This window comes from Mesoplodon mirus, assembly GCF_964341445.2.
Source record: "Mesoplodon mirus genome assembly, chromosome: 3".
NCBI lineage: Eukaryota > Metazoa > Chordata > Mammalia > Artiodactyla > Ziphiidae > Mesoplodon > Mesoplodon mirus.
The window spans coordinates 113,250,183-113,275,788 of NC_138978.1; the positions used below are offsets into that span (position 1 = coordinate 113,250,183).

General features: G+C 39.7%; 1 protein-coding gene across 1 annotated transcript; it reads left to right on the plus strand.

Annotated features, from left to right (window-relative positions):
- Positions 1 to 2,048: 2,048 nt before the first annotated feature.
- On the plus strand, positions 2,049 to 20,085 carry LOC309799192 (flavin-containing monooxygenase 5-like; the record flags this gene model as incomplete). Its single annotated transcript, XM_082612178.1, has 7 exons — positions 2,049 to 2,234; positions 4,175 to 4,337; positions 5,602 to 5,744; positions 9,650 to 9,849; positions 13,396 to 13,579; positions 13,920 to 14,088; positions 20,009 to 20,085. The coding sequence occupies exons 1-7, from the start codon at positions 2,109 to 2,111 to the stop codon at positions 20,083 to 20,085; spliced, it is 1,062 nt and encodes a 353-aa protein (XP_082468304.1). The 5' UTR covers positions 2,049 to 2,108.
- Between the last annotated feature and the right edge of the window lie 5,521 nt (positions 20,086 to 25,606).

The following is a 25,606-nucleotide window of genomic DNA, read 5'->3' on the forward strand; positions in this document are numbered from 1 at the left end:
CATCTGAATCAGTTGAGGATTTTGCTAAAAGGCAGGTTCCAATTCAGTAGGTCTGGGATGGGGCCTGAGATTCCGCATTTCTACCAACCTCCCAAGTGATGTCCCTGCTGCTGCTAGTTGACAGATCATACTTTAGGTAGCAAGGATCTGGAGCAGTGGTTCTCAAATTACAGTGTATTTTGTTGGGCATTAAATGGTTCTGAGACCAATTCCAATGTGTGTGTATGTGCGTGGGCAGGGGGTGGTCCACAGATACCAGCAAACAATTCTCAAACACTAGCAGGATGTTCAAGAATTCAACTCAGTTCTGATGCTTACATACCCAGATATAACATCAGATTCCACAAATTGAGGGCTCAGTACTACAGGATTGCCACCTCGAACCCACTTCAGGCACCAGTCATAAGCCCAGGTTATTACCTGGGCTTCTGACCAACCAGCTACAGATTGGAGGTTCCAACAACCCCCTCCTTGGATTTGGACTTCAGATGCCATTATCAAGGCCAGGTTGTTACCTATGCTTCTAACCAACTGACTATAAATCAGAAATTCCCACAACCCCTTCCTTGGATTTGATTAATTTGCTAAAGCAGCTCACAGAACACAGCAAACCCATTTACTCACTAGATTACCGGTTTGTTATAAAAGAATATAACTCAGGAACAACCAAATGGAAGAGATGCACAGGGGAAGCACACTGAGCTTCCATGCCCTCTCAGGCACACCGCTCTCCCCTAATCTCTTCAGTTCACCATCCTGGGAGCTCCCTGAACCCCACACTTTTGGATTTTTATAGAAGATTTATGAAATAGGCATGAATGATTGATTAAATCACTGGGCATTCCTACTGATTCAACCTCCAGCCCCTGTTGCTTCCCCAGAGGTCAGGGGATAGGCAACTGAAAGTTACAACCCTCTAATCACAGGGTTTGCTCCATTGGTAACCAGCCCCCATCCTTAGTTGCCTTCTAAAAGTTAGCATATTAACATAACAAAGGGCACTTTTTATCACTCTCAACACTTAGGAAATTAGGAGAGTTTTGGGAGCTCTGAGCTAGGAACCGTGGAGAAAGAACAAATATATATGAGAAATATATTTTGACCATCTGGATGACCAAATATATATTTCCTATAAATCACAATATTGTAGGCATTTAGCTTATTTCATTTTTATGTTATAAATAATACTATCATTAACATCCTTTAACATAAATCTTTGTCTACAATGCTTAATCTTTCTTTAAAAGGCTAGGTTGCAAGGGTTTCATATTCTTGTCACATTGCTGTCCAGAAAACATTGTACTAAGATCTCATTTCACCTCATTTTTGTTAACACTGAGTAATTGTCTTTGTAATTAGTAAAAACGAGGTAAAATGAGAACACATAGTGGACAGAATGTAAGTTAGTACAGTGTTTCCTGGAGAACAATGTGGCAAGTGTATGAAAACCTTGAAACTTCCCAAGGCTTTGAAATATATATACTATTTAAAAGACTATTACTCAGATGGGCAGTTCTCACTTGGAGTCTTATGTCATGGCAATCAGGTGACAGCTGGGACTGTACGTGTGCTATGACCTCTCTGCTCACATATTTAGAACATCAGATAGGATAACTAGAACTTCTTGGGGCTGGCTGCACATCTCTCTATCCCAAACATGCTCTTCATATGGTTAGCTCAGGCTTCCTCACAGGATGGTGGTCTCAGGGTAGCTGGACTTCTTATGTGGCTGCTGACTTCCACCAGAGCAAGCTTTCTAAGAGACCCAGACAGAAACTGCAAGACTACCTATCACTTAGTCTTGGAAGCCATTCAGTATCGTTCCAACTGCATGCTGTTGGTCAAAAGCAAGCCATGAAGACAGCTTAGATTCAAGGGGAAGAGACTGCACGAGGGCACAAATACTGGGAGATGTGAAGGGTTGTGGGGAGGGGACTTTTTTTAATTGGCATTTCTTTCAGAAAACATTTTCAAATGTTTGTTGGCTGTTTATAAACCATGACCTTAATTCTCAAGTTGCTATGAATGCTTTTTATTTACTGCAGGAAGAACCTGAAGAAGGAAGGGCCAGTATTTACAAGTCAGTGATCATCAACACTTCTAAGGAGATGATGTGCTTCAGTGACTATCCCATCCCAGATCACTATCCTAACTTCATGCACAACTCCCAGGTCCTGGAGTATTTCAGGATGTATGCCAATGAATTTGACCTTCTAAAGTACATTCGATTTAAGGTAGGGAATTTCGTGGGTATCTCTGTGTTCTGAGTTGTTTGTCAAGTAAATGAATAACTGTTCTTATTTACCAGTGCTTAGACTGGTTTGATATGCTCATGTATCTATCCTATCCAGACTCCACTCTGTGTCTTCTCTGTGTCTCAAAATATTCATGGAAAGGTCCCTCTTCTATGTATTTTGACTTCAGATCCAGGAAGCCACCTTCGTTTCATTGCCTTCATTCTATATCATTTGATTACAATAAAACAATGAGGGGAACTGACAGGTATGGGATCTTTAAAACCTTCTGTTTCCACAACTTGCTGCTTAGCCCTTTTGTACTTTCTGAAGTGCTTTCCAGTGCATTATTTATGTGATCACAACAACCCAGTGAAGGAGGTATTGAAAAGTTATGAGGAAGCAAAAAAGTTAACTCTGGTGTAGAGGGAGGAACACTGAGGTGGGAAGCAAAAACTTGAGTTCTAGTCTTTGCTCTACCACTAATCAACTTGTGATTTCAGACAAGTAAGTTCCTCAACGCCAATGTGTCTTAAGTTTATTTGTAAAACAAGATGATTGTACTAGATCACTTCATTAGTTCCTTCCTGATGTAGAGTCTTCCATGATATTCCTATCATTCTGAACCATGACCATAAAAGAATCAATACTTCTGACAGCTGGCAAAAAGCCCAAATCTTCTACCTTCTGATCATTCTACTAAATCACGACCCATTCTCTTTAAAAACAAATTTAAAATGGCAATATCCAGTAACGACTTCCAAAGTCAGTCATTTGCAGCCTAGTGGTCCTTTTCTTCACTTCTGTAAACACTTATTGAACAGGTTTGTTACCATACTAAGCACTGAAGACACAAAAAGAAAAAAATTAGTGATTTCACAGTCTAGTTAAGGAGATAGAAAAATGAAATTTAATTGTAAACATAATTATTAAAAAGAAAGAGTTACTGAGTGATAAATGCCACTGAAATCTATTCATTGCAGCTAAGAGGAGGGACACTTAACCCATCAGGGCATGAGGCATCAGGCACCAGGGAAATTTTCTTAGAGGAGATAATACCAAGCTAAATGTTGAAGGGTGAGTATCTCCAAATGGAGAAAGAATAAAAGGATGATCCATGCAGAAGTACCAGCCTGTGTAAAAGTAAGAACGTGATAAAGAAGAAGAATAAATAGTATAGGATGGCTCGGGTATACAAGAGGGGTATCTCTATTAGTCAACCAAGACATTATGGTCATAAACCCTAGAAGCACATAGAACACATTCTTAATGTTTCCTTAACCTGGGTAGAGTAACCCATATTTATTATTATTTTTTAAAGCTAAAAATTGTGCCACTGACTATCCCATCTCACACCTTCTTTCTTTATAGTTACTTGTAAAATGGGCATTTATGGGAGTCAAAGAGAGGTTCATTTACATAAAATATGAGCCACTGAGATGTTTATCTACTCTGTTAGGAAAGGGAGCCCTCTAGCTCAGTCACAAGTTTAAGGCCAGACAGTGAGAACAGGACTTGAGGTAAGAAGGCATCAGAGGGTCTCAGGATGTCTGGGGGTATGGGGAGGAATAGGCATTTAGTGCATGGAGTGTCTCAGAAGCACAAGAGAAGCCCAAACTTTATTCAAGTATCACATTGCCTTAGGGTATGGTCCAAGAGAACTAGTAATTTGCACTTTTCTAGAAGCAGAGTAGAGTGCAACATTAGTCTGCCAACTCTGTTTTATTTAGCTTGCCTCATGGAAGTTTTCTCACTCTGACCACAGCCCCAAACAAAAAAGTTCTGATTTGTGGAGTATGAAAATCAAATATCCCTGCATGAGGCCTGTTATGTGGTACCAGCCGTTTGTGTAACCCTCTGTAAGGAGAGTCCTGTCAGGGAAAATGTCCACTATATTGACTGTGGTTATAGTCCCCTGTGGCTATCCCTTTTCTTTTTAGACCACCGTGTGCAGTGTGAAGAAGCAGCCTGATTTCTCCACTTCAGGCCAATGGGAGGTGGTCACGGAATCTGAAGGGGAAAAGGAGGTGAATGTCTTTGATGGAGTTATGGTTTGCACTGGCCATCACACCAATGCTCACTTACCCTTGGAAAGCTTCCCTGGTAAGTAGCCTACAAGGAAGGAAGACACTTGAAGTATGCCTGTGACCTGATCCCTAAAGAATGGGAGGATTGTTGTCTGAGTGATTCCTATCTTGGGATGAAATAAGGCTTATCCTAATTCTGCATATTCTCCTGAAAGATGGTGGGGTAACTTGTATTAATGCTATTTAGGAGGTAGAGGTAACAGTAATTTGGGGGACTAGAGGAAAATCAGAAGGCTCTATATTTAGTTTCACAATAATTTTAGTTTTCCTAAGGATAATAAGAGTTGATCTGCATTAGGTTGAATGAAAGCTTTTTAAGCAATTGAAGTAACAAACAGAAATATTGAGTTTCTATGGAAGAAAATAAAGAAAGCTTAAGGAAACAGTTTAATTACAGTCTTTGGCCTGGATTTTCATTTTGAGGGAAAAAAACACTCTATGCATACTATAGAGTATATAAAAACATATATACTCTCATTGGAATGGAAGTAGGTATTTAGAGAAGATGAAAAGAGGGGGTGGGGGATGGGCAAAATAGGTGAAGGGGATTAAGAGATACAAACTACCGGGCTTCCCTGGTGGCGCAGTGGTTGAGAGTCTGCCTGCCGATGCAGGGGACACGGGTTCGTGCCCCGGTCTGGGAGGATCCCACATGCCGCGGAGCGGCTGGGCCCGTGGGCCATGGCTGCTGAGCCTGCGCGTCCGGAGCCTGTGCTCCGCAAGGGGAGAGGCCACGGCAGTGAGAGGCCCGCCTACCACAAAAAAAAATTTAAAAAAGAGATACAAACTACCAGTTATAAAATAAATCAGTCACAGAGTTGTAATATACAGCACAAGGAATATAGTCAAAAGACTGTAACATTTTAATAACTTTGTATGTTGCATAATCTATAAAAATATCAGGTTCCTATGTTGTACATCTGAAACTGATAATATTATAAGTCAACTACACTTCAATTAAAAAAAATAGAGAGGATGAAAATGCAAAAGAGAATGGAGATTTTCTGAAGCAGTTTGGATTTGTGAGTCCACAGGTCCAAAATACTAACAGATCCTGAATTAAGCAGACTACTTATGATAAGGAAATCACAAGGTTCCACTCTGAGGCTATGGGAAAAGAAAACAGGCAAAATATTCAGAAAGGCAAGAGTGCACCTGAGCAAAAGAAGAACATACAGAGAATATATGCATAAACTCTACACACTGCAAAAAAAATGAATGATTTAACAAATGATATCAGATAAACCATCACCCAGTAATTATTTTCCTTTCTCTTGCAGGAATTGAGAAGTTCAAAGGACAATACTTTCATAGTCAAGATCATAATAATCCAGAGAGTTTCACTGGAAAGAGAGTCATTATAATTGGCATTGGGAATTCTGGGAGCGATCTGGCTGTGGAAATTAGCCACACAGCCAAGCAGGTTTGAATTAGTAAATTATTTACTTTACTTCACCAAGGAAGCTGCAGGTGGACCCAACAGAGTGTACAGATACCTGCACACTGCCCATCAGTGCCAATGGCAAATGCAGGGCTTGGTTTCACTGCCTCAGTTGGCAACATTATGATTGATGATGTGATGGAGCCAAGGTTACAAGTTAGATTCCCATCATTCATTTGGCCTCACACTAAGGAATTTGGTCATGACCACAAACTGTGCTCATAATCTCACTCAGCTGTCTCTTCAGAGTGTGCCTCTGGGTTTTAAGAAGACCAAGTGATTGCTGGGAGAGCTTGTTAGAATGCAGCATTCAGAGTGTGGATCACCCGTTGGCCAGCAGAAATGATATGCTCTTATCTGAAGGAAAGTGTACTCAGTCATTGAAAGCTTTTCTCTCCTAGGATGGTGGGGGAATTGTCCTCTTTACTCCCTAAATGGAAAAAAGAAGCAATCTAATCCTTCTAAAGACAACAATCCCCCTACAGGGCATATACCCTGAGAAAACCATAGTTCAAAAAGAGTCATGTACCACAATGTTCATTGCAGCACTATTTACAATAGCCAGGACATGGAAGCAACCTAAGTGTCCATTGACAGATGAGTGGATAAAGAAGATGTGGCACATATATACAATGGAATATTACTCACCATAAAGAGAAATTAAATTCAGTCATTTGTAGTGAGGTGGATGGACTTAAAGTCTGTCATGCAGAATGAAGTAAGTCAGAAAGAGAAAAACAAATACCATATGCTAACTCATATATATGGAATCTAAAAAAAAAAAATAAAAGGTACTAATGAACCTAGTTGCAGGGCAGGAATAAAGATGTAGACATAGAGGATGTTGAGGACACAGGGTGGGAGGAGGAAGCTGGGGCAAAGTGGGAGTAGCATCGACATATATACACTACCGAATGTAAAATAGTTAGCTAGCGGGAAGCAGCAGCATAGCACAGGTAGATCAGCTCAGTGCTTTGTGACCACCTAGAGGGGTGGGATAGGGAGGATGGGAGGGAGGCTCAAGAGGGAGGAGATATGGGGACATACGTATGCATATGGCTGATTCACTTTGGTGTGCAACAGAAACTAACACAGTATTCTGAAGCAATTATGCTCCAATAAAGATCTATTTTTTAAAAACATGAAAAAGGAGAAGACATACCTGCTGCTGCTGTGTGTCTTCACCACCAGTAAAGTCTCCCACCACGGAATGGACACGTCCTCCTGCAGAAATGTACAATCCAGTGAGCTACAGATGTACACTTGTTTGAATGCAACCTTGAAAGAACTGACTAGTTTAGTAAAAGAAATCTACCCAGGAGCTAGGAAGGGTACATAGATCAATTCTGTGCTTCTTTTATGGCACTTAAAACATTCAGCTATCAAATAAGAAGACTGGCAGTACCATGTCTAGGAGAAAGAAGGCTGATGATTCTGTAACCCTGCAGTCTAACGAGTTCCCTGTAGGAGATCACTTTGACATAACAATCACTCCTCTAAATGGGGCACTGCCTCCTTCTGGCTACATGAGACCCTATTAAATTTTATTTACAGTTTCTTGAGAAAAAAAGAAGCAATGTTTAATCTTCTTTAGTTTATATTTTTATGGATATATGTTATTAATGTTTCCAAAATTTTATGAAGTTCCTAGAAATTTGTCAATGTCTTTGGTGTCCATGATATGTCTTGTTATAATGTAATTAGTCATAATTCCAGTTATTATCTTAAAATGTTATGTCACTGAAACAATCAAATTTCCTAGTCAGTTGCATTAAAGTGAACTCTCATCAGGTCTTTAATCCTAAAAAAAAAAAAAAGACAACATGGATATCAGTATGAAAAGCAGCCACCACATTGTAGCACATACAAGCAGCTCTCTCCAGCCTTTGCATACAATTAGGTAACACAGAATAACATTCACTCTAAAGCAGTTTCTATGTCCTTGCGGTTTTTGGTTTGTTTTATTTTTTGTATGATAGATTTTGAACTGGGAAGAAAGTATCTTCATTATAAATTCCTAGAAAAAGACATTATTGATATATTTTGTTATTCATATGTATTTATTGAATCACAACTTTATTGGCAATACATAAAGGTCTGGTTGTTCTTCAGTAACTTTAATTAAACTGTGCTTTTCCACAAATCGTTTTTAAATTATTTTTTAAAACAGAATTTTAATGCCACAACTTTGTTAAATGAACTTTACCCACAAACTCCATTCAGTAACACTTCCTCTCAGTCTATCCCCATTGATCACCACAAAACTGATTTCATATATTACTCCACGAATTAATTCAACAAGCATTTATTAGGAAATAGGTATATAAACAATAAAGGGTATGGGTGCTATGATAAAAGAATGTACCAGGTATGTGGTGGGGACCAAAGGCATGAGCTTTCTTTAATACCATTGGCTTGTTAAATGGTCAGTTGTAGAGGAGCTGAGCCTTACAAGCACTGAGGAATTGTAAATTGCCAAAGAACAAGGCAGCAAGAGCAGGTGGAGGTAAAGTGGTTGTGTCTGAAAAAGCTTTGTGATATACATATTATTGTCACTGTTTTATACACAGAGAACTTTTTAATTAAAGCTCTGAGCATTTACATTACTCATAACTTATATTTTAAAAGTTATATAGAGTGCACAAAAAGCCATTGATTCCTAAGACCATGCAGGCTCTTTCAACGGTGACACGTAAAAGTGTCACAGAGTATGGTAGAGTTTAAGGTCACCATCGGTGAGAATATATGTATGAAGTACATGATTAGCTCTCTATAGACAGGTCACCTTTTAACATGAAGTGTTAGACAAAACACCATAAAACAATGTACTTATATAGCTTACAACCCGGGAAACTATCTCCAGAGAGTTTTATAATATAGAGAAAGTGATGCTTTTGCCAGGTAGTTGAATACAAAACTTTTATCTGAATGTGGACTTTAGCCAGCAGATAACACAGAAAGACAGACCAGCTCCCTGTTGTTCTACTTGCAATCTTCAGTTTTTCCCTTAAATAATCGATGAAACATTACTTAAGCACAGGCTTTGGAGTCAGTCAGACTTAGGTCGGAAATTCAGCTCTACCACTTAGTGCTATATGATCTCAGGCAAGTTATTCAGCCTCTCCATGCTTCTCATCCATAAAATGGACATAACAATACCTACCTCAAGAGGTTGTTGTACTGATTAAATAAAAATATAGATAAAGGACCTAGTACAGCGACTTACAGGTTACAATTCTCAATAAAAGGAAGTGATGCTGATGATAGGCTGGGGACTAAAGGGTGTATATGCTCCACCTCCCACCTTGGAGAAAACACATTTGGAAAGATAAAAGATAAGAATATATAATATTAAATATCAATATAAATGATAAGTTTTTTATAATACTGCAAACAATGTCAAAGGCAACAAAAAAAAAGACAGAAGATTTCAGATCAAATGATGTCCAGTTGCTTTCAGCTTTACTGTTCCATGATTTGAAATGAGTTGGACAGGTGACAAGTGCTAGAGAAGTTCAGAAGATGGAGAGAAAATTATCAGCCAGAAAGGTCACTAGTGTCTTCATGGAGGAGGGAGACTTGATCTGGATCTTAAAAATGAATAGGCTTTAGAGAATGAAGGGGATAAGGAGGCATAATGACATTAAACAGAAATGCACTGGTGGTTGAGAGCAAGACATAGTCTTGGTCAGTGACTACAACAGTTTAATTGTAAGCTTAGTGTTTGAGAAGAAAATGGCAGGAAATTTAAAAATATATATATTGCCAGGGAATAAAAAGCCAGACTAATGAGTTTGAAGTTCAGCTTGAAGAAAATGGGTTCCCATTCCTTCACAGAAATGAGTCAGGGAATGGCAAAAACAAACATTTTTTTCCCCATGCCTCAGGTTTTCCTCAGCACCAGAAGAGGAGCTTGGATCTTTAATCGTGTCGGAGACTATGGATATCCTTTTGATGTGTTATTCTCTTCTCGATTTAAATATTTTATGAAGAAGATTTGTGGTCAATCATTAACAAATATATTTTTGGAAAAAAAGATGAACCAAAGGTTTGATCATGAAATATTTGGCCTGAAGCCTAAACACAGGTATGTTCCCAGGCTGGGAGGTGGGCAGTAACAGCCAAGGCAAAGAATAAGGACTGTTCACATAGGCTAATAGTATAGCTACCTCTATCTGTACTTTAAGCAAATCCACAGAATCTGAGATTAGATTTCTACCTTTCCCCCATAGAAGTTCAAGATCTATTGGTCTGTAATTTTCAGGCTATAATTCTCCTTGGCATTAACCATTTCATCATTCCCCGAGGTACCAGTTCTTTTTACATGATGCCCAATAGCAACAACAAAATGGTAGTAGCAGGCAATGTATCATTCATTCATTCATTCATCCAACAAACAACTGAGCATCTGGTATGAGCCAAGCATTATACGGGCATGAGAATACTGAGACTAAAGACTTAATAGTAATAGTAATACTAATAATAACACTGTACCTTTTTGAGGACTTAATATAAGACAAGCACGGTTTTAAATGAGTTACAAGCGTTATCTCATTTAATCCTCACAACAGCCCTATAGGTTGGTACTATTTTGATCTCCATTTTGCAGATATAAAAACTGACACTTAGAGAAACTAATTTGCCCAAGATCACACAAGTAATAAATGACAGACTCGAGAAATGGATATTTCTTTTAATACTCTAATAAGAAGACAGACAATAGAATATGATAAAGAAATGCATGGAGTCCCATGAGAGTATGAAGGATAGGAGTCCTCACACAGCCTACAAGGTAGACTGTGATAGCATTTCCAGAGGCTGATTTTAAATGCTGTTTTCCCTTTCAACTTTTATTTTATTTTATTCTTATTAAATTATGTATTTATTTATTTATTTTTGGCTGTGTTGGGTCTTCGTTGCTGCGCGTGGGCTTTCTCTAGCTGCGGCGAGCAGGGGCTACTTTTCGTATGGGTGCGCAGGCTCCTCATTGCAGTGGCTTCTCGTTGCGGAGCACAGGTGTAGGCGCGCAGGCTTTGGTAGTTGCAGCACATGGGCTCAGTAGTTGTGGCTGGAGGGCTCCAGAGTGCAGGCTCAGTAGCTGTGGCACACAGGCTTTGTTACTCTGTGGCATGTGGAATCTTCCCGGGCTCGAATCCAGGTCCCCGTGTCCCTGCGCCATCAGGGATGTCCAATGTTTAGATATACTTCCTATAAAATAGTGAGTGCAATAAGCACCCATATACCCTTCACTTCGATTCACTTATTATTCACAGTTTACTATATTTGCTTTCTCTCTCTCCCTCTCTCTGGAGACAGATAGATCCATACATATATAGCATCCATATGTATATATATATATATATATATATATATATATATATATATATATATATATATATATGTATTCATACATTTTGTTTTCTGAACCAGTCGAGAGTAAGTTGCAGCCAATAAGACACTTTACCCTACATTCTTTAGCATATATTGCCTAAGAAAAAGGGCATTCTTTACATAAACATAATTATCACACTTAGTAAATTTAACATTGATAAAAATACCATTATCTAATATACTGCATATTCAAATTTCCCAAATTGTTTCAATAATATTTGTAGCTTTTCTTTATTTTTGGCCATGCCGTGTGGCTTAAAGTGTGGAGTCTTAACCACTGGACTGACACGGAATTCCCTGTAGCTTTTTTATTTTTAAATCCAGGATTCTGTCAGGTATTACACCATTGCATTTAGTTATCGTACCTCTTTAATCTCTCAATCTGAAATAATTCTCTTTTTTTGACATGGACTTTTGTTTATTTAAGAATTGAAGCCATTTATTTTACAGAAAGTCTCTAAATTTGGACTTTCATAGCTGTTCTTCCTCTATTATATTTAGGTTAAACAGTTTTGGTGCTAATACTCATGTTATGTTGGGCGTTCTTGGTGGATCACATCAGGAGCCATATGATAGCAGTTTATTGCATATTAATGATGTAAAATTTGATCACTTGGACTAGGTGGTATCTACTAGGTTTCTTTACTGTAAAGATATTTTTTCCTTTGAAATTAATCAGTGGGGTGATATTTTGAGACTGTGTCTGCCAACAACCTTTCAGGCATTTATTTCACCCAATTATGGAAACTATAGCATCCATAACTTTGGTGATCACAAAATATATTGAGGTTATATGGAATAATAGAAGAGAGTCAAACAAATAGGGTAAGGAAGTAGCATTCTAATTATAAATACAAGGTCTTGGAATAGCAAAAAATACATTATGCTCTGAGACCTGAACATAGTTTGGTTTGGCTGGACTACAGGCAAAGATGGAAGAATGACTGAGTATATCTCCTGGTTCACTGGGCAGATATATGAAAATGTTTGTATGCTCTGCTAAATAAAACGTTTAGAATGAAGACAGCCCAGAGCCACTGAAAGATTTTAAGCAGGTGAGTGACATAATAATAAATACATTTTGGAACAATCACTCCAAAAATGATGTAGAAGATAGATTGAAAGGGGATGGAGCAGGAGGCCCTAGAGACAGCTGTAATGGCCCAGGTGAAACAGCATAAGTAAAACTCTTCTGGGGGTGTTAAGAGGAGAAAGCATGGCCTTGGTGACCAGATGTAAGACTCACAGTTTTGTGGCTTGGGCAACAATGTGGATGGTGCTACCGTTAGTGAAAAGGACTAAGTTTCGAGAGAAAGATGAAATGATGAGGTTGGAATGAGAACAGAATCTGTACCTAAAGGTTTGCGTCAAAGAATTACTAAATGCAGCAAACCAGTAATACTGTTTAAACATATCTTGTTCCTAAGAAGAGGCCAGCTCTGTCTGAACATGATGGGTTGAGGATTCTCAGAGCCTGTTAACACAGGATCCAAGGATTCACACTGCTTTTAGAAAGGTCCAAGATTCTTCACCTTATCCTATGCTATTTCTAGGAAATACTACTTACCATGCCCAGAGGAGCTCAAGAGAGTTCATAAAAAACCATTTTGAAATAAATCCTAAAATCCTAGGCTGTGTGACCTTGGGCAAGCCACTTAACTTCTTTAGGCCTCAGTTTCCTCATCTATAAAACCTGGATAATGACAACTGTCCTGTTTCCTTCGTTGGGTTTGCGTGACACTCAAATATGTTAATGTATGTAAAATCAATTTATAACTGTAAGTCACTATACACATGTAATTTATTATACCATTTGGAAAATGATGGTCCAAGCCTAGCTCTTGCGCCTTTGAAGTGGAAAGGAGACTCAACAGAATGCTGATAGTCCAGTTCTGCAGATTTCTTGATATATGGATAGAAGCTACTAGACTGTGGACTTATCATATCACTGAGAGCATTATTAGTCCTTGAGAAACCATGCATGTACTCTTCAAATAAAACAATCCTCCCCTCACTTCTCCAACAGCTTCTCTTTCAATCCCATCCAGGGTCCAACTTTTACTCTGAGATCCTTACCTTTATCAAGCTGGTATACATTAGACCTTTCCCAAATTTCATGAATAAAGGAAGACTATTGGCATATTGATTAAACACCTCAATCAAAGTAGAATTTTACTTACATGGTAATGATCTTTCCCTCTCATAATCTCTCTAGTTTTTCCTTCTTTATCATCTTTCACAGATCTCTGAGTCAGCAACCAACCATAAATGATGATCTGCCAAACTGTATAATTTCTGGCTTGGTGAAGGTGAAAACAAATGTGAAGGAATTCACAGAGACAGTGGCCATATTTGAGGATGGCTCCAGGGAGGATGACATTGATGCTGTTATCTTTGCTACAGGCTATAGCTTTGCCTTTCCGTTTGTTTTTTTGTTTGTTTGTTTGTTGTTTTGGCTGCATTGGGTTTCTGTTGCTGTGCAAGGGCTTTCTCTAGTTGCGACGAGTGGGGGCTACTCTTTGTAGCTGTACGCGGGCTTCTCATTGCGGTGGCTCCTCTTGTTGTGGAGCACGGGCTCTAGGCGCGTGGGCTTCAGTAGCTGTGGCTCTTGGGCTCTAGAGCACAGGCTCAGTAGTTGTGGTGCATGGGGTTAGTGACTCTGTGGCATGTGGGATCTTCCCAGACCAGGGATTGAACCCGTGTCCCCTGCACTGGCAGGCAGATTCTTAACTGCTGCGGCACCAGGGAAGACCTGCCTTTCCTTTTCCTGAAGATTCTGTCAAAGTAGTCAAAAACAAGATATCCCCGTATAAAAAGGTCTTCCCTCCTAACCTAGAAAAGCCAACTCTTGCAATCATAGGCTTGATCCAGCCCTTGGGTGCCATTATGCCCATTTCAGAGCTCCACGGACACTGGGTCACTCAAGTATTTAAAGGTAAGTGATCATGTAAGATGACTACCTAATTACTTAGTGGTTTGTTTAATTATGTTTATGTTCTTGCTTATAAATAGCTGAGACAGTATGTATGATTATAACAGTGACTAGCACAAAATTAGTGCTCAAAAATTAATTTTTGAGGGAATATAAAGTAGTAATTTATAACCACAGACATATAGCAGAATCTACTAGGATGTTTTCCCAAAATGGGCATGCTTTGCTTGATGCTGTTTATTTAATATGACTTGGGTGAGGCAGACATAAGAGCCCCACATTTGAGAAAATGTTCCCCAGGTGATTCCAATGTACACTCCAGTTTAAAATCCACGCATCTAGTTTTGAGACAACTAATATATATTTGTGAAGCAAAAGAATTTAATCTTCTTTCATTATAATTAGAGAAAGTCAAATATAGAAGTGCTGTGATTTGATTTAAGCCAAAAATTAAGACCTGGTTAAAGACTAGTCCAGGGCTTCCCTGGTGGCGCAGTGGTTGAGAGTCCGCCTGCCAATGCAGGGGACACAGGTTCGTGCCCCTGTCCGGGAATATCCCACATGCCGCGGAGCGGCTAGGGCCGTGAGCCATGGCCGCTGAGCCTGCGCGTCCGGAGCCTGTGCTCCGCAACGGGAGAGGCCACAACAGTGAGAGACCCACGTACCAAAAAAAAAAAAAAGAAAGAAGGAAAAAGACTAGTCCAGAATGTAGAAAATTCAGCCATTCGAATTCTCACTTTCCTCCCTTTATATTCCCTCTTTCAGAAAGTTTTGGCTAGGAGAATGTGAGAAAAGATTTTGAGGTTTGAGATAGTAGGCTCAATATGAATCAAAAGAATGATGTGGCTTCCAAAAGACTTAACTATATATGGCATTATTAAAAAACCATAATGTCCTGGAATTTACAACTGTTCTTCCTTGAACTGGTCAGACCACACCCAAAGATATTTTAAAAGTGAAACTGGAGTACATTAAAAGGAGAGAGACAAGAATGGTAAAGGGATTTGAAAATGTGCCATTTGAAGTACAACTAAAGGAGATGGAGAGGTGTGGCTGGAGAGGATAAGATTTAGAGGAGATATGAAAGTTCCCTGCAGATATCTGAAGAGATGCCCCAAGGCAGAAGGTTTTATTTCCTTAGTATCTCTTCAAAGGGTTGAACTAGAAACAAGGAGTGAAACTTTGAGTGTTTGCACAATATCAGCTTAACATTAAAAATAAACTTTTGCCAGGCCAATATGGAGTAGTTTCAAGCCTCAGAATAGGGAGAAATCAGATGATTTTTAAGGTCCCTTCTAATAAAGAAGTTCTTTGATTCTATGATTTTTATAATAAAATTTGCTACCATTACTAATGTTTAATTAAAACCATTCAAAGTGCTTGTTGAAATTACAGCATCTTCTTCCCTAGTAAAGATCCTCATGGTAGCAGAGAAAAAATAAGCAATGGTGTTAGAGCTGATAGGTAAAAACTTTTCCAAATTTCCTCAAAGTTCTTTCATTTCTTAATTCCTTTTAATTCTATCCAGTAGATCATGTACTCCTTGAGCATTGGACCAGCAATCCAATGCAAGTAAACCATTAAGTTGGCTTAATTCCAGTCATATAAATTGGATCTTTTAATTGGGTCAATTAAATAAGAGGAAAAACTTGCATTAAAATAGGCCACAGCATCTTAGTACACTTAGAACAACTGAGACCCTTTTCCAGGACCAAGTGAACCACTGAGAGGATTAAGAAAAATGAGTATTTGGAAGATTCTGCATCATGGCCACAGGATTAGGGGATCTTAGGGGAAATACACAAAAAGCCCAGTTTCCTCTGCTAGCAAAGCTTAGTGCTAATTCCTCCAGCTTTCTTCTAACACTTGGAAGGAAGGAATCATCAGAGAATCCGTATAACTTTATCAAACTTCCAACAGGAACCCTGAGTTTTTTGTTCTACCCATAGCCCTACTGTCTGCCTACCAAATCCTTGCCTTTCTCATCTCTGAATTCTACCTTCACTGTGCCAATTTTAAGACCTTACTTAGAATCAGCTAGTTTCTCCCATTCTTTCACACCTGCCCAACTCAGCCTGTCCTCTTCCTTGGCTTGTCCTTTCCCTACCAAGCCCCATTTCTCTTCTTCCTTTGTTCTCTAGAATTACTATTATCTTGTCAAGAAAACATTCCACCCTTTTCTAGAACACTGAACCCACTTGCTTGCCTTGACAGAAATCTAGTTTTCTTTTGTATCATTTGTAGCCCTCTCAAGAGCCCTTGCAAGTGTTCCACTTTCATTTAGTAACTTTCTTCCCTTGCAAACCTTGCAAACCGTATGAAATGATACCAATTCTCTGGATCACAAGGAAGCATTATGTCATAGCATGGCATTCACGTTCCTCCACAAATTGGATACAGGCTGCTTTTTAGGACCATCTTTTGCAGGTCTTTACCATCCATCCTACAATCTTCTAGATGCACTGAATGACTTACCCACTATGCAGCAAACACAGCAGGTACTCTTATACCCTGTGCCTTTGCTTCTGCTGTTCTCTCTGCCTGGTATGCCTTCTCTTTACTCATTATTTGTGTGGAAAAAGCCTGTTTATTTCCTCCCTTTCTTTGTAGTATATTGAAAGCTCTTTAAATAAAAGAATCATGTTTATTTGCCTTTGTCTTCCAAGTCTAGACCAGTGCCTAGCACATGGGAGGTAGCTAATACATCTCTATTCAATGACTGCAAGTTTAGTTTTGGAGGTTTTCTAAACTCTACAGTAGAAAGTTCTTATCTGAGGATCTCAGCTTATGAACTACCTTCTCAATTTCCAGTCATGGTAAAGGCTGGACTGGACTGAAAGAGCAGAATGGCAGCCACATCTCCTTCTCTTGTAACATTATCTTTACATTAAACGTGGAGGGACTAGTCAGGATTACATAAATACAAACTGCCTGAGGCCTGAGAGCCGACTGAAAGACTTAGTTCCACAGAGTTATAATTCAGGCTCATCCTGTTTGAACCTTGTCTTGCAACCGTTAGGAAATCTCTGAACTTCAGTTCTACACTGTTCTTCAAAAACATTCTTCAGTTAACATTTACTGGCCTCTTAGTATATGGCAGACCCTCTGCTAGGTGCTGGAGATGGAAATATGACCAAACAGAAAATTCCTATCTTTATGGAACTCAGAGTCAAGCAAGGAAGACAGACAAGTAAACAGACATTTAATGTGTTCATTCATTCAGCAGATATTTACTATATTCTAAACAAGTGTCCATTAACAATGTAGAGGAGCTGGCTATGGGAACAGGAAAGAATAAGTACCCAATTCTCCCTACAACTGCAAGTACACTGTAAAGGAAAGTTAAAGTTTACTAAAAGGACAAGGACATTTTGACCATAACAGAGAAGAGAACAATTTGTGATATTTATGCAAAGTTAGAGAAAAATGACAGAATAAACCAAGTCCTAAAAACTACAAGGAGTTCAGAATTCTGGAAAACAAAGTATTACAGGAATTAAAGAAAATGAAGCTGGAGATATTTATAGAGGCAAAGCCAAGAAAAGTCCTTAGGTGCCATGCAAGAAGTTTACATTCAGTGTAGGCAATAGAGAACATTTGAAGGATTTTAACTGGGAGAGGGAGAGTCAAATCAGATCTGTAATTCAGAAGATGTGTTACAGGGAAGTGAAATGGGAAATAGGTCAGTTTCGAGCCCATGATAAAAGTCCAAGTAAGACATGATGAGGGCTTTTAACTAAGGTAAAGAAATATGGGGAGACAAATTTGAATGAAATTTCACTGGTGAATTTGAAAGGATTTGGATGGAATGTACGTTGGAGATGAAAGCGAGAAAAGAATCTGCTTAGGTGCTATGGCCATTGATTTAAACTGGTAATATAAGAGGAGGAGCAAGATAGGAAGGAGGATACTCCTAGTTGCAGGGCAGGAATAAAGATGTAGACATAGAGAATGGACTTGCGTACACGGGGTGGGAAGGGAAAGCTGGGGCGAAGTGAGAGTAGCATTGACATATATACACTACCGAATGTAAAATAGTTAGCTAGTGGGAAGCTGCCGCATAGCACAGGGAGATCAGCTCAGTGCTTTGTGACCACCTAGAGGGGTGGGATAGGGAGGATGGGAGGGAGGCTCAAGAGGGAGGAGATATGGGGACATACGTATGCATATGGCTGATTCACTTTTGTGTACAACACAAACTAACATAGTATTGTGAAGCAATTATACTCCAATAAAGATTAAAAATAAATAAATGAAAGTATCTTCTTAAAGAAAAAAAGACATGTTGCCTGAACAAGGAAACACTGCAACAACAGTACCAATGAATTAAGAAAGAATTGCACCACTGGATAACGTACACATTTTTATACATACCTATCTAATTTATAGTGATCTTTTTGTTTGTTTGTTTGTTTGGTTGGGGTTTTGTTTGGATGAATTGGCTGCCTCTCACTGACAGGAAATGGACCTCTTCCTCCATAATGTTTTTAGTTAAGAGAAGTAAAAAGTTATGGCTGTACTATGAGAAATAATTTGCAAATCAACTCTCAAAATGCGTTTCATGAGCCTCTTAAGACCTGTGATTAACCTCGAATGAAGCATTTCAGTGATTCCTCATTGACTTATGAATATACATAGTAATTCCCAAGGCTAAAATGAAAAGAACACATGGCAAAGCACAGAAGGCTATTTATTGAGTGTTGAATTTCTGAGTCTCATGTTTTAAGAGGGACACACCAGGATAGTTACTAGAGTGTGCCCAGAGAAGTGTAACCATGTGGCAGAGAACGTGAAACCTGTTATATGGGGGACTAGTACTATTAAGGCTTCAAGGCTAATAATGAGAAGACTTAAAGAAGTTATGACAGTTGTTATCAAATGGTTCAAACGCTGTCATTTGTTAACACTAGACTCCTTGGCCCCAGAAGGCAGAGCTAAATCCACTGGTGCCAGTTGCATGGAGCCAGGTTCTGGGGTCAATGAAAAGAATAATGTTCCAGCAAGTAGAGCAGCCAAACAATTAAATCATCTCCTCAGGTGATGAGATCCCCATTACCAGAGATATTTAAGGAGGAATGAGATAACCCCTTGAGAGTATTTGTAGAGAGAAGGATTGTATTAGGTAAGATATATTCCCATTCTAAAATTACACGTTCCAGAATTTTGTGGAGTAACACTTTAGAGATGGGTGTGGCTAAAATTTTATACATGGCATAGTGCCTATTAATCTGGGCATTAAGCTAATCATATAAATTGAGAGTTGTCTATGTCGACTTAAATACTATTCTACCTTTGTCTAGCCATGTCCTTCGTGTTAAATTCCTGCCACTGGAACTGTTCATTGGTGCTTAAATTTATCTCTTAAGATTGGATATTATGAGTTGCCCTTGACCTTACCCTCACTCTCAGTAAACAAAAAAATTTAGAAGGTAAGGCTTATCTTCCATGGAACTGTAGGCATACAACAGGACTGAGAGTTTACTTTTACTTCCTTCTCCCTGTGGTATAAAGCCTCTTTGTTAATAAGAGTACAAGTACAGGTGTGTTTCCCATATTCCCCCCACCCTTTTACTTTGCACCTCATTTTCCGTATACTTTTAAGACCATTTATCATTTCCTCATGTCCATATTTCATTTCCCAATTGAAAGACTATGTTAGGGAGGAGGCAGGTATTGGTTGGAAAGCAGATTAGGAGAAATATCTTCCAAAGACAAAGTAGAAAAGAGTAAGCTACTGAGGTTAATATGATTATATTCTGGTGGTGGTAGGCTAAGGTGATCAAGTGAAGGTGTAACCTCCTTGGTACAGACAACTAGCCTGTATTCCTTTGAATTTTCCATAGCATGGTAATTGTTAATAGGATTAGTGTTCATACTGAGGTAATTTTAATTTTACACTTAAAATTTTGATTTTTCTCTTTAGGGGTAAAGACATTACCCTCACAAAATGAAATGATAAAAGAAATAGCTGGAGCGAGGGGGAAGATGGCGGAAGAGTAAGACGTGGATATCACCTTCCTCCACACAGATACATCAGAAATACATCTACACGTGGAAAAACTCCTACAGAACACCTACTGAACGCTGGCAGAAGTCCTTAGACCTCCCAAAAGGCAAGACCTCCCCCATGTACCTGGGTAGGGCGAAAGAAAAAAGAATTAACAGAGACAAAAGAATAGGGAGGGGACCTGCACCTCTGGGAGGGAGCTGTTAAGGAGGAAAGGTTTCCACACACTAGGAAACCCCTTCGCGGGCGGAGACTGCAGGTGGCGGAGGGGGGAAGCTTAGGAGCCACGGAGGAGAGCGCAGCAACAGGGGTGCGGAGGGCAAAGCGGAGAGATTGCTGCACAGAGGATCGGTGCCGACCGGCACTCACCAGCCCGAGAGGTTTGTCTGCTCACCCGCCGGGCGGGCGGGGCTGGGAGCTGAGGCTTGGGCTTCGGTCAGAGCGCAGGGAGAGGACTGGGGTTGGCGGAGTGAACACAGCCTACAGGAGGTTAGTGCACCACGGCTAGCCGGGAGGGAGTCCGGGGAAAAGTCTGAACCTGCCGAAGAGGCAAGAGACCTTTTCTTCCCTCTTTGTTTCCTGGTGCGCGAGTAGAGGGAATTAAGAGCGATGCTTAAAGGAGCTCCAGAGACGGGCGCGACCCACGGCTAACAGCGCGGACCCCAGAGACGGCCATGAGACGCTAAGGCTGCTGCTGCCGCCACCAAGAAGCCTGTGTGCGACCACAGGTCACTATCCACACCTCCCTTCCGGGGAGCCTGTGCAGCCCGCCACTGCCAGGGTCCCGGGATCCAGGCACAACTTCCCCGGGAGAACACACGGCGCGCCCTCGTCTGGTGCAGTGTCCTGCCGGCCTCTGCTGCCGCAGGCTGGCCCCACATCGTGCCCCTCCCTCCCCCCCGGCCTGAGAGAGCCAGAGCCCCCGAAGCAGTTGCTCCTTTAACCCCGTCCTGTCTGAGTGAAGAACAGACGCCCTTCGGAGACCTACACAGAGGCGAGGCCAAATCCAAAGCTGAGACCCGGGAGCTGTGTGAACAAAGAGAAAGGGAAGTCTGTCCCAGCAGCCTCAGAAGCAGCGGATTAAAGCTCCACAATCAACTTGATGTACCCTGCATCTGTGGAATACATGAATAGACAATGAATCATACCAAATTGAAGAGGTGGACTTTGAGAGCAAGATTTATTATTTTTTCCACTTTTCCTCTTTTTGTGAGTGTGTATGTGTATGCTTCTGTGTGAGATTTTGTCTGTATAGCTTTGCTTTCACCATTTGTCTTAGGGTTCTATCCGTCCTTTTTTTTTTTTTTTCTTCTTTAAAAAAATTTTTTTTCTTAATAATTATTTTTTATTTTAATAACTTTATTTTACCTTATTTTATTTTATCCTCTTTCTTTCTTTCTTTCGTTCTTTCTAATTTTTCTCCCTTTTACTCTGAGCCGTGTGGATGAAAGGCTCTTGGTGCTGCAGCCAGGAGTCAGTGCTGTGCCTCTGAGGTGGGAGAGCCAACTTCAGGACACTGGTCCACAAGAGACCTCCCAGCTCCACATAATATCAAACGGCGAAAATCTCCCAGAGATCTCCATCTCAACACCAACACCCAGCTTCACTCAACGACCAGCAAGCTACAGTGCTGGACACCCTATGCCAAAGAACTAGCAAGACAGGAACACAACCCCACCCGTTAGCAGAGAGGCTGCCTAAAATCATAAGGCTACAGACACCCCAAAACACACCAACAGACGTGGACCTGCCCACCAGAAAGACAAGATCCAGCCTCATCCACCAGCACACAGGCACTAGTCCCCTCCACCCAGAAGTCTACACAACCCACTGAACCACCTTTAGCCACTGCGGACAGACACCAAAAACAACAGGAACTACGAACCTGCAGCCTGCAAAAAGGAGACCCCAAACACAGTAAGATAAGCAACATCAGAACACAGAAAAACACACAGCAGATGAAGGAGCAAGATAAAAACCCACCAGACCTAACAAATGAAGAGGAAATAGGCAGTCTACCTGAAAAATAATTCAGAATAATGATAGTAAAGATGATCCAAAATCTTGGAAATAGAATAGAGAAATGCAGGAAACATTTAACAAGGACCTAGAAGAACTAAACATGAAACAAGCAATGATGAACAACACAATAAATGAAATTAAAAATACTCCAGATGGAATCAATAGCAGAATAACTGAGGCAGAAGAACGGATAAGTGACCTGGAAGATAAAATAGTGGAAATAACTACTGCAGAGCATAATAAAGAAAAAAGAATGAAAAGAACTGAGGACAGTCTCAGAGACCTCTGGGACAACATTAAATGCACCAACATTTGAATTATAGGGGTTCCAGAAGAAGAAGAGAAAAAGAAAGGGACTGAGAAAATATTTGAAGAGATTATAGTTGAAAACTTCCCTAATATGGGAAAGGAAATAGTTAATCAAGTCCAGGAAACATAGAGAGTCCCATACAGGATAAATTGAAGCAGAAATAGGCCAAGACACATATTAATCAAAATGTCAAAAATTAAATACAAAGAAAACATATTAAATGCAGCAAGTGAAAAACAACAAATAACACACAAGGGAATCCCCATAAGTTTAACAGCTGATCTTTCAGCAGAAACTCTGCAAGCCAGAAGGGACTGGCAGGACATATTTAAAGTGATGAAGGAGAGAAACCTACAACCAAGATTACTCTACCCAGCAAAGATCTCATTCAGATTTGATGGAGAAATTAAAAACTTTACAGACAAGTAAAAGCTGAGAGAGTACAGCACCACCAAACCAGCTTTACAACAAATGCTAAAGGAACTTCTGTAGGCAGGAAACACAAGAGAAGGAAAAGACCTACAATTACAAACCCAAAACAATTAAGAAAATGGGAATAAGGGGGCTTCCCTGGTGGCGCAGTGGTTGAGAGTCCGCCTGCCGATGCAGGGGAGGCGGGTTCGTGCCCCGGTCTGGGAAGATGCCACATGCTGCGGAGCGGCTGGGCCAGTGAGCCATGGCCACTGAGCCGGCGCATCCAGAGCCTGTGCTCCACAACAGGAGAGGCCACAACAGTGAGAAGCCCGTGTATCACAAAAAAAAAAGAAAAGAAAATGGGAATAAGAACATACATATCGATAATTACCTTAAATGTAAATGGATTAAATGCTTCCACCAAAAGACACAGACTGGCTGAATGGATACAAAAACAAGACCCATATATATGCTGTCTACAGGAGACCCACTACAGACCTAGAGACTCATACAGACTGAGAGTAAGGGGATGGAAAAAGATATTCCATGCAAATGGAAATCAAAAGAAAACTGGAGTAGCAATTCTCATATCAGACAAAATAGACTTTAAAATAAAGACTATTACAAGAGACAAAGAAGGACACTACATAATGATCAAGAGGTTGAACCAAGAAGAAGATATAACAATTGTAAATATTTATGCACCCAACATAGGAGCACCTCAATACATCAGGCAAATGCTAACAGCCATAAAAGGGGAAATTGACAGTAACACATTCATAGCAAGGGACTTTAACACCCCACTTTCACCAATGGACAGATCATCCAAAATGAAAATAGATAAGGAAACACAAGCTTTAAATGATACATTAAACAAGATGGATTTAATTGATATTTATAGGACATTCCATCCAAAAACAACAGAATCCACATTTTTCTCAGGTGCTCATGGAATATTCTCCAGGATAGATCATATCTTGGGTCACAAATCAAGCCTTGGTAAATTTAAGAAAATTGAAATCGTATCAAGTATCTTTTCCAACCACAACGCTATGAGACTAGATATCAATTACAGGAAAAGATCTGTAAAAAATGCAAACACATGGAGGCTAAACAATACACTACTTAATAACGAAGTGGTCACTGAAGAAATCAAAGAGGAAATAAAAAAATACCTAGAAACAAATGACAATGGAAACACGATGACCCAAAACCTATGGGATGCAGCAAAAGCAGTTCTAAGAGGGAAGTTTATAGCAATACGATCGTACCTTAAAAAACAGGAAACACCTCGAGTAAACAAGCTAACCTTGCACCTAAAGCAATTAGAGAAAGAAGAACAAAAAAACCCCCAAAGTTAGCATAAGGAAAGAAATCATAAAAATCAGATCAGAAATAAATGAAAAAGAAATGAAGGAAACGATAGCAAAGATCAATAAAACTAAAAGCTGGTTCTTTAAGAAGATAAACAAAACTGATAAACCATTAGCCAGACTCATCATGAAAAAAAGGGAGAAGACTCAAATCAATAGAATTAGAAATGAAAAAGGAGAAGTAACAACTGACACTGCAGAAATACAAAAGATCATGAGAGATTTCTACAAGCAACTCTATGCCAATAAAATGGACAACCTGGAAGAAATGGAGAAATTCTTAGAAATGCACAACCTGCCAAGACTGAATCAGGAAGAAATAGAAAATATGAACAGACCAATCACAAGCACTGAAATTGAAACTGTGATTAAACTCTTCCAACAAACAAAAGCCCAGGACCAGATGGCTTCACAGGCGAATTCTATCAAACATTTAGAGAAGAGCTAACACCTATCGTTCTCAAACTCTTCCAAAATATAGCAGAGGGAGGAACACTCCCAAACTCATTCTACAAGGCCACCATCACCCTGATACCAAAACCAGACAAGGATGTCACAAAGAAAAAAAACTACAGGCCAATATCACTGATGAACATAGATGCAAAAAGCCTCAACAAAATACTAGCAAACAGAATCCAACAGCACATTAAAAGGATCATACACCATGATCAAGTGGGGTTTATTCCAAGAATGCAAGGATTTTTCAATATATGCAAATCAATCAATGTGATACACCATATTAACAAGTTGAAGGAGAAAAACCATATGATCATCTGAATAGATGCAGAGAAGGCTTTCGACAAAATTCAACACCCATTTATGATAAAAACCCTGCAGAAAGTAGGCATAGAGGGAACTTTCCTCAACATAATAAAGGCCATATATGACAAACCCACAGCCAACATTGTCCTCAATGGTGAAAAACTGAAACCATTTCCACTAAGATCAGGAACAAGACAAGGCTGCCGACTCTCACCACTCTTATTCAACCTAGTTTTGGAAGTTTTAGCCATAGCAATCAGAGAAGAAAAGGAAATAAAAGGAATCCAAATTGGAAAAGAAGAAGTAAAGCTGTCACTGTTTGCAGATGACATGATACTGTACATAGAGGATCCTAAAGATGCTACCAGAAAACTACTAGAGTTAATCAATGAATTTGGTAAAGTAGCAGGATACAAAATTAATGCACAGAAATCTCTGGCATTCCTGTACACTAATGATGAAAAATCTGAAAGTGAAATCAAGAAAACACTCCCATTTACCATTGCAACAAAAAGAATAAAATATCTAGGAATAAACCTACCTAAGGAGACAAAAGACCTGTATGCAGAAAATTATAAGACACTGATGAAAGAAATTAAAGATGATACAAATAGATGGAGAGATATACCATGT